This window comes from Phodopus roborovskii, unplaced genomic scaffold (assembly GCF_943737965.1).
Source record: "Phodopus roborovskii unplaced genomic scaffold, PHOROB, whole genome shotgun sequence".
NCBI classification, from domain to species: Eukaryota; Metazoa; Chordata; class Mammalia; order Rodentia; family Cricetidae; genus Phodopus; species Phodopus roborovskii.
In genome coordinates this window covers 1,312,048-1,326,102 of record NW_026126566.1, presented here as the reverse complement: position 1 = coordinate 1,326,102, position 14,055 = coordinate 1,312,048, and the positions used below count along the sequence as shown (strand labels likewise).

Sequence of the window (14,055 nt, the reverse complement as noted above, 5' to 3'; positions counted from 1 at the left end):
ATGTGTATGTATTAGTAGACATGCATGTGCATACATGTGGACTCCTGCCTATGGAGGTCAAAGGCTGACTCTATCATTTTCCTCAAGAGAGGATCTCAATGAACCTGGAGTTCACCAATCTGTTAGGCAAACTGGCTGCTGAACTGAACACTGGAAAGCTTTAGACTAAGGGGAAGAGTGACAACCTGTCCACATGCTCAACATAAGACGACATCAGCAGGCCCACTCTTCCCTGGAAATCCCATTCTGTGGAGTAACTAACTTTCATTACTTTCAAAGGTCTTAGAAGTTAGAGAAAAAATGTCACAGCATCGAAAAGTTTACTTTCCTTTCCACACACCACAATGACTATAAAAATAAAAAACCGCAAGATTTATGGATTCTGATGCCAACATTTTACAGACTAGAGACATAACTCCCTTCTGTGGATTACGGTGTTGACACTACTCATTTTAAAGGAGCTGTCTGCACAATTACTGGCCCCTCAAGGATTTAGCTCTTGAAGGAATCCTACTGAAACCAGTGAGAAGGGCAGAAAAAATGGCAAAAAAAAAAAAAAAAAAAAAAAAAAAAACCCAGGGTATTCAGAAGAAAACAGTACAATCAGTGAAACTTAAAATTTCAATTCATTTGTTAGGACAGAGGAGGCTTGGTGTGAGGGTTTACATACGTACAGTCAGTTCACATTCAGAGGAAGCTCGATCACTTCCAGAAAACTTAGAAATTATTTCTCATATAATATCCTATACTCATAAAATAGCAGTATCTACCAAAGTCAGGCATCACTAACAATAGTTTTTCTCACCAATAAATATTTATAAATACATAATATGTAGAACATTGTTATCCATCTAAAAATGAGTAGACAGTTCAATGAATCAGAGGCAGAGTAGAGAAAGCCACATGGATTCTGGGTAGGATTGAATGCTCTCAAGAGTATGGAATGTAGCTATCCAAGTAAATTTCTTCCTTTTTTAAATATTTACTTAGCTTTTCACAAGGAATGATTTTCTGTAGTAGTGTGAACAGAAACACACTAAAGCATTCAGATAAAAATACAAAGGACATTAACTGTATGTTTCTATTAAATCAAAATGGCCATTTGGCAATATAAGAATTTGTAGGTAAACTCTTAAATGGAAAACTGGTAATTAAAACTAGCCAAAATGTTCTGGAATGTATTTTCAAAGGCATTTAGTGTGAAGGAAATACATTTTTATGAATAATACATTCAATTGCTGACTTTGCTTTCCAGTAGTTCAGTTATCAGGCAAGGGGAAAACTCCTCATAGGTCCCAATGGAGAAAATGACTCATGTCACAAAAATGTCTGACATCACCTTTTTGTTGTGGTAGAGAAAACCATAAAGGCTCACATAGTATTGTTTATGCAGACCAAGCATAGGTACCCTGGTTCCCTTTCTTTTTTGAGAAGGGGAGCATGAGCTGAAGCTCAATTCAACCCATACAACAGGGTTTTCAAATCCAGTCTAAAATAAAATGGTACTTTAATTTCTTCAAGAAAAGTAAAATGTCTTATGATTATTGAAAAATGAGGAATTTTCAGAATGAACATCTATTAATTTTTACTATTTAAATTAAGGCCATAAAGTAAATACCCAGCTTTCCAGTTCAGCTCACCCAGTAGGTTGTGCCCTAAGATCCTCTACAAAAGTGGACAGGACACATTTGTCAGTATTTAAATCCAGTAATTCCCAGTAATTCAATGCATTTATCAATATGGTACATTTGTCAGTATTCAAATCCAGTAATTCTTTCCCAGTAGTTCAATGCATTTATCAATATGGTCTCCACCCTAAGATTCTGAGACAGAGAAGAAGGCATACTTCATACTAACTTTGGTACAAGCAGTCACCCCCGCCTCTTGGTACCTTTGTTTTACATTGTTTTCATGTAAACCATGATAGTTACCCATACCTCATGTAACTACTTGGGGCAGAGTGGAAAATGGTCACCGAGACTCCTCTGCAAATAGTAAATAATATATCCTAACTAATCCCTATCAAGTTCAGTTACAGCAACCTTCTGCCTCAGCCTCTTCATCTTTAAAATGAGATAAGGAAATTTTTAATTCCAATTTCTGTTTTTTTTTTTGTAGGATTCTAATTGTTTGGCAAATAATGTAATACACTCTTGAAAGTTATAAAGTATTATATGCTACTGAAATAGCATAAAAGAAAAACATACCAAACTGGGGTGAGTCACCATAGATATTTATAACTAGTTATTAAAAAATTAGCAGAAGAAAGAATACGGTGACACTGACTTCTATGAACAAAGCTATGATGGCGATGGGTGGCATAAGTACTGAACCCAGGCATTTGGTGATGGCCTTCATCATAATTTTTCTGTGTTTACAGCATCAGAAAAGTAGTTCAAAGGAGTGATAACAAATTTGAACAAAATTGTTTTCACATACCAGTATAAATAATTAGCCAGTGTTGAGTTCTTACAGGCTCTTGATATCAAGAAAGTACATAGATCTTGCTGAAAAAAAAAATTAAAAGAAATACATATCACCATCTGCTATTAACAGGAAGAAAATGAGAGGTCATAAGGCAGTAAGTCAGCTTTAATCTAGCCATCTATCTCTCCCATTCATCCTACAATCCATCCACCCCAAAATGACTACAGACTAAGACAATAATACATAAGAAGTCACAGAGTTCTTTGTTCTCCTAACCAATAAAGATTTCTGATGAAGAAGAAATGGGAAGACAGAACTGACAGTAATTTCCAAATTTTAGATTCAGCAAATAGATTGCTTTGCTACATCACAGATGGAAAACAGAAAACAGAACAGCATTTCTGAAACATTAACTTTGAAATGCCTATCACATAGAAGGCACAGAGATTAAGTAAGGATTTAGATACACAAATCAGAAACTCAGACAAGAGATCTGAGCTAGGTATTGAAGTGTATGCTTATTAGTATGGACCAGGGAAAACATAAATGGTGACAGAAGACCTTAGGGAACTTAACAGTGTCAAGTACAGAAGGGCATTGTACAGAAACAAACATTGCAGTTGAAAAGAAAGACAGATGAAAGCTATTGCCTAAAGCCATAGGAAGTCACAGCTTCTCAAGACACGAGCCTTCAATGGAAGTGGGGATGATGTGACCACGTGAAAGCCCTTTAGAAACCTAGTAAAATGAGTTTTAAGTCAAACTAAAGTGATGGAGTCTAAATTTCTAAAATGAGATATTAATGCACATCTGGATATTTCTACAAAGAACAAAAGCTCATCAAAAGGCATTACATTTCTTCTCTGTAAGAGAGATGAAAAGAAAAGGAAGGACAAGCAGGGATTTGTGTCTCATCACTCCACTGAGTGGTTTCTATTGTGTCCAGCAACCATGGAGCCGAACTGTTACCTGGAGAATGGGATGTAGAACACGAACAAAAAGAGAAGGTCACTGAAGGCAAAGGCACCAGCCCACCCAGGGCAATGCAGGGCAGTAGGGTGCAGAGCCTTCACTAAAGTTGAGGTATATGAATGTGTACTGACACCACACAAGTGTTTTACTCAGCAACATTCAGGCACAGAGAAATGATTAATTAAGCTCACCAGGAGTTAAGATCTTTCCAGAAGAAATGAAGATGCACATAAAAGAATGACTAATATGATGAAACACAGGATGGAAAGTATAGTAGGAGGAAAGCAAATACTGAAGGAGGCTGGGCTGATGGACAAAGAAAAGGACAGCAAAAAAGAGATCAGAGGTCTCAGTGCAATAGAGCTCCCTAGGAGGAAAGTAGAGATGTCAGAGGTTATCAGGAAGCAGATGTGCTGATGCTTCCAGTAGTGATAACAGTATCCCCAATTCTAGGGAATTCCCTTTCTTTTTAGGTAATATCGAGAGAAGAAAGGACTTCAAGCATGGTAAGAAAGAACTCTACTACCAAGGTACATACCCTTTAAAGTTCAGTGCATAAGCTCAAGGTTCATCCTCAGACTATGGTGAAGACATTACTTTTCTTTTTTTTTGTTTTGTTTTTGTTTTTCGAGACAGGGTTTCTCTGTGGCTTTGGAGCCTGTCCTGAAACTAGCTCTTGTAGACCAGGATGGCCTTGAACTGACAGAGATCCGCCTGCCTCTGCCTTCTGAGTGCTGGGATTAGAGGCATGCACCACCACTGCCTGGCTGAACGCTTTTTTTTTTTTTTTTTTTTTTAACTGAAAGTAATGTTTTCCATGCTAACAGTTGTCAATTGAAGACACATTTTATAATGAAGTATGTGCTTAAACAAATTTCATTTGTTACTAAGATTTTTTTCTTTAAAATATATTTTAAATATGGAAGATTAAAAATTTAAAACTGTAAAACATGCAATTTTATTTTATAAATTTTAAAATTCAATTTAGATATGCTTAAGCATTAAAAAAAAAAATAAAAAGAAACATATCAAGAAACAACCATACTGTAGGCATAAGCAAAATGAGTTCACACTGCAGATCAAAGACAGCAGAAGAAATAGTAAGGACACAGGTACTGTTAAAGGTATTTAGCTCTACATAGTTCCAAAACTGTCTAATTATAAATAGTAATAACATCTAGTTTAGAAGTTAAGAATAGGGCTAGAGAGAGGGCTCAGCCATTAAAGGCTAGGTTTACAACCCAGACTAGAAGTTAAGAATACAGAACTAAGACACTGGGTAACAATGACATACCAGTGATGACTAGGTAAGTACTGCTTCCAATATTATATAGAAGAAAGTAATAATTATGAAACATGAAAGTTAAGAACACAATTTAAAATATTTGAATTAGCTAAAGTAAAAAAATATACATATATACACACCCCCCCCAACACACACACACAGAGACAGGAGAGAATCTATAAACCAGGGATTAGGTAGAGAGTTCGCATGCTAGGTAGTAAGTAGGATGACATTCTGAACACAACATTAACAATTTAGTCACATCAGAGCACTCCCAGCCTAAGAAAAGAAAGCCAAGATGTTCACCTCAATTATTTCATCAGCTCTAGAGAAAACTCATGTGATGACCCTCAGGCTGGACACTGGTGACACCTGCTTCTCCCTCAGACCTCATCTCTTCCACGTTCATGTCCTCACCTAGGATGGGCCCTGCTGTTTATCAACACACACACAAGAGCTGGTGTATTTTCAGATAACTACTAGTTTAGGAGAGCTGTTTCCCTTCAAAAATGAATTTACCTGTCTGCATGAATTAAAGACAGCTGCTTAGTGTATGATTCTATCAAATCATACTTTTCTATGATACAATTACAAACACTGAAAACTGCACTAATGTGTTCATTAATATATTAAAGCAAACATCTTGAGTCTCTCTGATAAAATATTTGAGTGTAGCTTATTTCCATGTTTCATAAACTGATGTACATGCCCAGAGCACCAATAAAATGAACCAAATAATAGCCAGCATAATACATGAGGGAAAAGGTCATAACATGCACCATAAAGCCAGTTATTGAACAAAGTCACAATGGTTACTTTATTAATCAATGCACAGTCTTAAAGAACAACACAGATTGTCGACTGACAGGCCCTCCAGCACCACAAATTTGGAGAGTGTTTTACTCACCTCTAGATTTTCCCCATCTGAAACTTCTTTTGATTTAGATGCAGGAGGAGGGGAAGACACCGGAGGAAGAGGGTTAGTTAGAATCTGGGAGCTGAAAACAGAAGAGAAGAGGTGAGGTGTAAAATCCTGTGTGATCATTTTATTTGCAAGCAAAGAGCTGGTACTGTTATTCTGGCTTTTAACAAAGAGACAGCAGTCACATAAACGAGTATGTAACAGTAAGTATGCACAGCTAGGAGGCAGATGTGACACTTTAACTGGCATAATTGCTCTCTAGTATTCTGTGCTTTTGTATTCCTGAGTTCATTTGGTGAGTTTCCAAGCCAAAGTCAAAATCAAAATTAGAAAGGCTGGAGTCTCTTTGGTACATGAGGGAGAAGAGAAAGAAAACAACAATAAGAGGAGGCCACGTGAAGAGGGATAAGTGTCACAGGTAAAAATAATCTTCCCTGGAGAGCCATACCTATCTATTTCTGAGGAACTGGTTCCAGAATTTGACAGAGTTTCTGACCCCGAACCCTGATTGTCCTTCTTGGTAGGTTCCAAACCGTTCTTTATGTCATCAAAGTTTTCGTATTTCAGAGCCTGGACCAGCTGCAGTAAGTACATCAGCAAATCCTAGAAATAAAGAGACGAAAAAGAAACTGGTATTACAAGATCAAGAGCACACTAAGTATAGACTCACTTATTTCTAGCAGCTGGGAAAGCACTTGACTTACACTTCTACCTCCTGCTGCTACTGGCATGCTACTAAGCTACTTAACTTCTGGGTGCATCCTTGCATCTTTACTTATGAAAAGCAAAGACACAACAGTCACAACCATTAAGTCAGTCACAGAGAGGGGCCGGGGAGTATGCAGCACACAGTAAGCAGCCAATGGGTGATTTCTCTTGAGTAGGGTTATCTGAACAACGAAACAAGAAAATGGAAAAGTGAGAGCTGGAAACGGCTCCTGTGTAAGTAAGAGATTAAAGAAGGGCCTTGTTATCAGCAGACAATCAAATGCACCCCATGTCTAAGGCTGAGGGAGGATGCACTTTCAGAAGAATTTCTGATTCAGGACATTTTTTGGAACAAGTTTTGTTCTTTCCCTTAAAAGCCAGAGTTTAAAGAGCCTGGAGCCCTTTCTCCTCTTCTTAATTCTTCTTTGAGAATTTCATGTGTGTATACTATGTATTTGACCATATCCATAGACTCCCTCTAAGTATTAGAAATAATAACAATTCCTAACAACAATCTTTGAGCTCTCCAGAAAGAAGATGAGGCCTCACTTCATTATTTCCACTTGACTCAACCTAATGCATCTGGACTACAAATGTCACCCTAAAACCGGTTTGAGACTGTTTTGCTCAAGACAACTCCTGACTAGCTAGCTGTAATGTTGCACCTTCTTATTACATCCTGGCCAGAGTTTAAATAGAACTCCAGTCAAGCACTTCCTGCCACACAGTGACTAGCTACATATGTCACAGTCAGTCCTGTCGAAATTTTGTTGTTAAAAATTTTATTCCTACAGGATCCCATGGAGCAATCATCATCCCAGTTCAGCAGGAAGTAATCTTAAGATAACGACGCCCCCTTTCCCTACTCTTGGCATTTAAGGATAATATTCATCTTCTTTGTGATGCTTAGACTCGTGTATCTCTTTTAGACAGGGATAGGATATGGTTGGGAAAGGTATGGTTTAGATGGGATAAGGGTAATTAGCCTATCTTCTTATAAATTATTTTAGGAATAGTGAGATATTAGTATTATACAGCTTGCATTGTTATAGATTCTTACACGTGGTAACCTATGTAAAATGAAGTTTTTATTCCCTTCCCAGAATTGTATATAAACTGTATATTTTGTCATATTATGAAAATCTCTCCAGTTATGTTTTTTATATAATATCCTTACCATATTCTATGTATGTATACTTTTACTTATGTTCAAGACATTTTTGTATATTGATACAATTTAAAATATTTTTATCATGCTGCACTTTGTAGTTCTACCTCTGGTCTAGACATATCTACTCTACCTCTGCTTTAGGGAATTACATGTACATATATGTATATAGTTACATTGCTTAGGTATTTGTCCCTGCTTTACTCAGGGAAGTTTTAGTCAGGGTTATAGCTGGGTTCCTGAGTATTACAGATTATCTTCAACCATGTTTCCTATACCTATGAGATTAGTCAGATATAGATGCTTAATCTTCAAACAATTCATAGACCTGCAGAACATGGCATTTAAATATTTTAATATTAGTACTCCGCTGACATGACTCACTATTGCTCCTGACAGCACCATGCACCTTCCCAAAAAATGTTGGACACTGCTGTTGCTCCTTCTGGAGTCCATCCTTGCTTCAGCTATGGCCTCTTGGACAAAGAACTGCCCCCACCTCAACCACTGATTTGGACATGCAGTCCTATGTGCTTGCAGGAGACAAACATAGAAGACTGCTGAACCCTGCCAAGTCAGGGTAAGACAGCCTTTTTACCTCCCTGCTTTTGTTGTGGTCTGTCAGGTACCTAGGCCTTAGCCAAAACTGGCTGAACTAATGTTGCTGTGAGACCTTGGGCGACTTTCCAGGTAGCTTGCTGTTTCTGTCCTTGCTGCACCATTTGGAAGTTGCCCATCTGCACTTCCTACCTACCCTAGTATTGTTATTTTCTTTCTTAGGTCTTTGATGAGGTTGAAGATTAAATTATCACAATATATATTAGGTACTAGACTTAAGCTTTCCAGCTTAAGACAACTCTACTGTAAACCCCATTTCGACTTCACCCTAGGACTAGTTAGGTCTTAAGTTTGTATGTTCTCGATTTTCCTTTTGTTAGAGCACACTTGCTATTCACTGTTTTGTATATAGTTTTGTATCAAGCCTAAGTCTTTTCTTTAGACTAAAAGGGGAATTATAGTGATATATTCACTTTGTCTGCACCTGTGGCATAGACCATGCCCATTAGGGGTGGAGAGAGGGGTGGACATTACCCGGGGGGGGGGGGCTAAGTCTGAGGAGGGGGCCCTGAGAGCTCTCTTGCTTGCAGCATGGGGACAGGAGTACATCCGGAGGCATCCTTGGGACCAGGAACCTGCTAGTGTTCATCTGTCTATGTTGTAAGTTATTTCTCCCTGAATAAACATCTATTCGGCCTATTTGTTTCTCCTGATCCTTATGAAACATCAATAGGATCATACCACCACACAGCTCTCCCAATCTCATGTATGTCTTTTCAAGCAAATACCTAGAAGAGACTGAGCAGATGCTAGCACTCTGGTCAGAGGGAGGCCTAAGCATCACTGTCTTAGTGTGAGTCCTATTGCAGCTTCCCTGCAGTCAGTAGGAGTCTGAAATTAAAACACACCACCAGCTACTCCTCAGTGGAATGTTCACTGATGGGAAGAAGCCTCTAAGCCTAACATTTTGGATGCAATGGTTCCTTTATCTATAAATGTAGGTATATGCTCTTTTCCAGCACTATTAAGGAAATGGAAAAAAAAAACTACTTTTAAAAAGAAAAAAGTTTTCCCAACAATGGACAAGACTCAGACAATTTCCACTGGCAAAAGGACTGCTTCTTACTGACTTGCCAAGGACAGGGAAAGTCAGAAAACCTTCCCCTTTTAGGTCACGTACTACTGTCTGAATAGCTGGATGTCTGGTACTCTACGATCAAGCAACACATTTTTTTTTTTTTCAATTATATGGGAATAAATTAACAGGAATACAAAATAAAACACCTGCTTTCTTCTTATATAGTCATCTTCTGGAAACAGAAATTTCTACATACAGAAGACAGAAGTTTTAAGTAAAACAAAGCAAAAGCATGGAAAAACAAACTTCTACCCAAGTCAATGAGACAGAAATGTCCCAGGAACCATGAGTATGTATAGAGATCACCACCTTTCCCAAGAACAGTTTACTCTGTGCTTCAGAGAGTAAGGCTGTGGTCAGAGGCACAACCTTTCCCATGCTTGCAGACGAGAGTCACTGTCCATGCAAGCCTGTGCAATTCTGACTTTTCCTTTCCATTTTCTTCTGCTGTCCCTTGCCTTTCTCATGCAGAGCTCTCTGTGTGGAATACAAACAACTCTCATCCATTTGTGTCTAACACTATCATCACTCAGTTTTCACGCAGAACTTCCCTGTCTGAACCACATAAGAGTAAGAATCAAAACTCTAAAATTCCTAGATATAATTATTAAAAAATTAAATTCATACACACATTACGAGATTTACTTTACTATTATATGAGTGGTAAGAGTGGCAAGAGCCAAGGATGACTGTATCAAGAATCTTTCCTGATGTACACATACACACTCAAAACACAAAGACACATACTCAAAACACAAGCATATACACTCAAAACACAAGCATACACTCAAAACACCAACATACACAATTAAAACACAAGAGTACAAACTCAAAACACAAGCATACAACCTCAAAATTAATATACATACTCAAAACACAAGCATACATAAAAGAAAAATTCTAAACAAAGTAAGATGTGAATAAAACTACAATGAAACACAGACTTCAGAAGGCAAGATGCTAAAGGCATTCATAACAATGAAAGAAATGCAAAGACACATTATTTGTGGTTAGCTGCAATGAGAGGGGAGTAACACAGATGTGAAAAGTAGATGTAACTTTTCTGGTATCATCTTACACCTAGGGAATGTGAGAGCTCAAGAAACATGCATAAGAACCACAAAGAAGGACACCGAAGTGACTACAAACCAAATACTGTACAATGTATATAATGTCAGCTTTTTGTTTTATCTAATAGGACTAGAAATGAATGTTTTATAATAGTTACAACATAACTGTCAGATGATAATTTAATTCAAAGATACATAGAACTTTATGAGATGTGCATAAAAATTCACATTGCCATACAAAAAGGCTGAACTTCACAGCGTCAATTGTCTCTTACTTCAACTTAAGATTAAGATTCCTATGAAGGTTTCATAAAGCAGTTATTCTAAAGATTATGGAAGGAATCAATGTTCAAAAGTTAGATCTGCCTGTCCAAAGGGCAGTTTTAGTTACCAACAGTCAATGGCTTCATTAATCATGACAACGTGAGGAAGTGCCCAGAATATAAAATGATAGCATGAAGAATGTGGCTACTGAGAGGATAATACTACACCTAAGCCTCCATGGGAACGGAAACTCCGTGCTCAGGACATCTCCCAAGGATTCTATTTAATGCCCTTTCTGATTGACAAGCTCTGGTGCCAGTGGAGAAGCCCAGGAGAGAGGGCCCCATCGTGTAGCAGACCTGGAATTCAGTTTAGTTTTCCTTTCACAGCAGCCCTTGCAGAAGTACTTTAAATACTTCTGGAAATCTCACTAGTCTATCTAAATGCATATATTTTCCCTTAGTAATCCCCCACCCCCAACCTTTCTCTCCCTCTCTGGAAACCTAACTAGCATATCTAAATGTATATATCTTCCCTTATCTCTCTCTCTCTGTCTCCTCCTCCCTGCAAACCTAACTAATATATATAAATGCATATATTATATATTTTCCCTTAGTAACTCTCTTCTCCCAGTCCCCTACACGTGTAAGGGTCTGTCACTAGTGACTCGTCTTAAACTAGACACCTTTTGAATGTCTCTGTTAGACAGTCAGGCAAAGATAATGAATAGAATGTACCTCATCATCGGCCTGCCGCAAGCGGGCCACAGCGTAACGCCTCACTGTTGGGTTGGTGTAATGTGAGGAAAGCAGCTCCAAGGAATCCTCCACATCCATAGGCTTCCACTTTCCCAGAAGTTCCAGGGCCTGCTTAGCCTCCTGGGGCAGGTCCCAATTAACACACTTCAGGAACTTTGTCAAAGCCTGGAACCAGAAAAGATTTGACACTTAGGAACCATATCCTACTGCCAGGTGAAAGGTGAAGGCAGAGGTCTATTTGGCCTTGAAAGGGGAATCTGTACAAAGAAGGGTCCTGGTCTTAGAGATCTCTAGAAAGGCATCTTCCTTTGTGACATTATAGTTTTCAGGATAAAAGACATTGCAGGGCAAAGTAAGTTTTTACATTTGCTTTTGAGTTTAAAAATTCTGTTAAATTCCATGAACTTTAACATGTCTTGGAGACAATCTTAGCTTCACAATATCAACAGCATGTCACACGAAACTCCACACAAGCCATGTTGAAAGTCTCACAACTGACCTCACTCACTGTCTGATCAGGGTTGGTTCCTTAGCTTTGCTACATACTCTCAGAGAAAGATGAAACAGAAACCAGGATGTCTCTCTGAGAAGTAACTCCTTAAAAAGATATGCAATTAAAACAAACAAAACACTAAAATCCAAACACCAAGACAGTTAGGTACAGAACCAGCCACAAACAGTCTGTGTGGCGGCTGGCCACACCTTTCTAGAAGCTTGTTTCTTTGGCTATTCCATGTCCCCAAGTTTGCATGTAGCTGCCCTGCAGATGTCATTCCAGATTGCACAATCAACACATGCTCACTTCAGAAAGGCACACTCCTGTTGTCCTGAAGGTAAACGCTATGGTCAGGTCTCCTGGAAGCACTCCCAGCAGAATGCACAGCTCTATTGATTCTGTTACTAATTTATCATCCACAGATTAGCTCTTAAAGAAAGATAGCTCTAATACTTTAAAATCCTGTTCCAACAAAACTCTACTCAAGTCTCCCAGAAGTGCCAGCTCCACAAGCATGAGGAACTTAGCATGTGAGGTGATGACAGAGTGGCTCAGTGGTCAGCTACTCTAGCCAAATTAGTAAACTGCAGGTTCATGGAGAGATCCTGTGTCAAAAAACAAAACGGAGAACAATCAAAGAGGAAGACACCTGACTTACACCCTGCCATAAACAGACACCACCACCACCACACACACACACACACACACACACACACAAGGGGGGGGTAGAGAGAGAGCAATACACCATCTCATTATGCTTTTCTCTGTCAGACCTAACCCAGGTAATGGCCTCCAATCAGCTTATTTTGAGCATTCTTCTCCCCCCTCTCCCTACCCTAACACTGGTCTATCAGTAAGTACTTGAATCTCCTATACCTCCTAATCATGCTTCCTTTTAATTTTCAGCTCTGTCCAATGTACCTGAGTTCATCTTCCCTAAAGTACCGAATGTTAAGCCACACTTCCTGCTTGGGGTTTCCAATTGCCACTGCTCCAGCCTGAAGCTAAACACCTGCTTACAATGATAACTGATAACTAGTGCCAATCAAGTCCACTCAAACTTGGCATCTTTCTCAGTTCACAGCAAGTAGGCATTGTCCCTCACTTTATCACAGCAATTCCCTACATTTACTAAAGCAGTCTATCACTACCCCACTTCAACAAGATGTCAACATTCTTGTCTGAAACAATTTTAATGTATACAAGCAGAGATATAACATTAAAATAAGCTAGGCCAAAGGCAGATAATAAATTCATCTAAGCTAAGTCCACTTCTGCACTGGTTTATTCTGTCACGAGATGCCATGAGATACGATGCTTCCCTAATGCATCTCTGCTGTGCCCCCAATGGATGCAGAAAACCTGCTGCAAATCTCCCATGTTCTAATCTCTGGATCTTCACTGAACCCTTTCCTTCTAAATCATAAATATGAGATCTCAAGAAGCAGCATGTCTGTATACCCTCCATGGCTCTGTAATAGATCTTTATCTATGTGACAGTGATGTATAATGCACATAGTGGATTTGCCCTGGATTTAAAGGTCGCTAGCATCGATCAGCTGTTTAAGAATGCATGTGATACACATACATTCATGCACGTCAACCATTTGTACACATAAAATAATCTAATAATTTTAAAAGAATTAATCTTTGACCCTCAAATTAAGATAGAATACCCACAACTAAACACTTAGCTGAACTAGAATCCAGATGCAGAGAGGAAAGACAAGACCAGGTTGCAGAAACACATAGAGACAGCTGACCTGAATAAGGATGAGCTAACGGGTCCCAGGCCTGATAGCTGGGAATCCAGCATGGGACTGACTCAGGCCCCCCTGAACATGGGTCTCAGCTAAAAGGACTGAGCAGTCTAAGGAACCTCAGACAGTGGAACCAGGATGTATGCCTGGTGCACAAAAGGACCTTGCTGACACAACCCCCATGGAGGGATACTGCCTTAACTTAGAGACAGGAGAGAAGCCCTAGTCCCTACTTCAAATGACTTGACAGATTTAGATGACCACTACTGGATGGCATCACCCTACATGTGGAGTGGGAAGGGGATGGGAGGGGAGGGTGGTCGGGGTGCATGTGAGGGGGAGAGAGAGGGAAAGAGGAAGGGAGGGAGGGAGAGGAGAAGGAAGGGAGGGAGGGAAGGAGGGAGGAGGAACTGGGATCGATATATAAAATAAAAATTAAAAAAAAAAGAATACTTCACGAGCTGTAATAGACACCAAAGTCATTATCATGGAATCATCCCATATTAAGCACAGGAAACCATAGCTTCAA

The 14,055-nt window shown here is 39.0% G+C and overlaps 1 protein-coding gene across 1 annotated transcript in view; it reads right to left on the bottom strand.

The window, feature by feature from the left end:
* The window catches only part of Pik3c3 (phosphatidylinositol 3-kinase catalytic subunit type 3), a 76,139-nt gene that overhangs the window by 35,150 nt on the left and 26,934 nt on the right, over window positions 1-14,055 (bottom strand). Inside the window, exons 10-13 of the mRNA XM_051202278.1 lie at window positions 11,250-11,435; window positions 6,055-6,209; window positions 5,592-5,682; window positions 2,440-2,507 (exon numbers count right to left, since the gene is read on the bottom strand). Coding sequence (XP_051058235.1) covers window positions 2,440-2,507; window positions 5,592-5,682; window positions 6,055-6,209; window positions 11,250-11,435 — 500 coding nt within the window. The remainder of the gene's footprint in view (window positions 1-2,439; window positions 2,508-5,591; window positions 5,683-6,054; window positions 6,210-11,249; window positions 11,436-14,055) is intronic.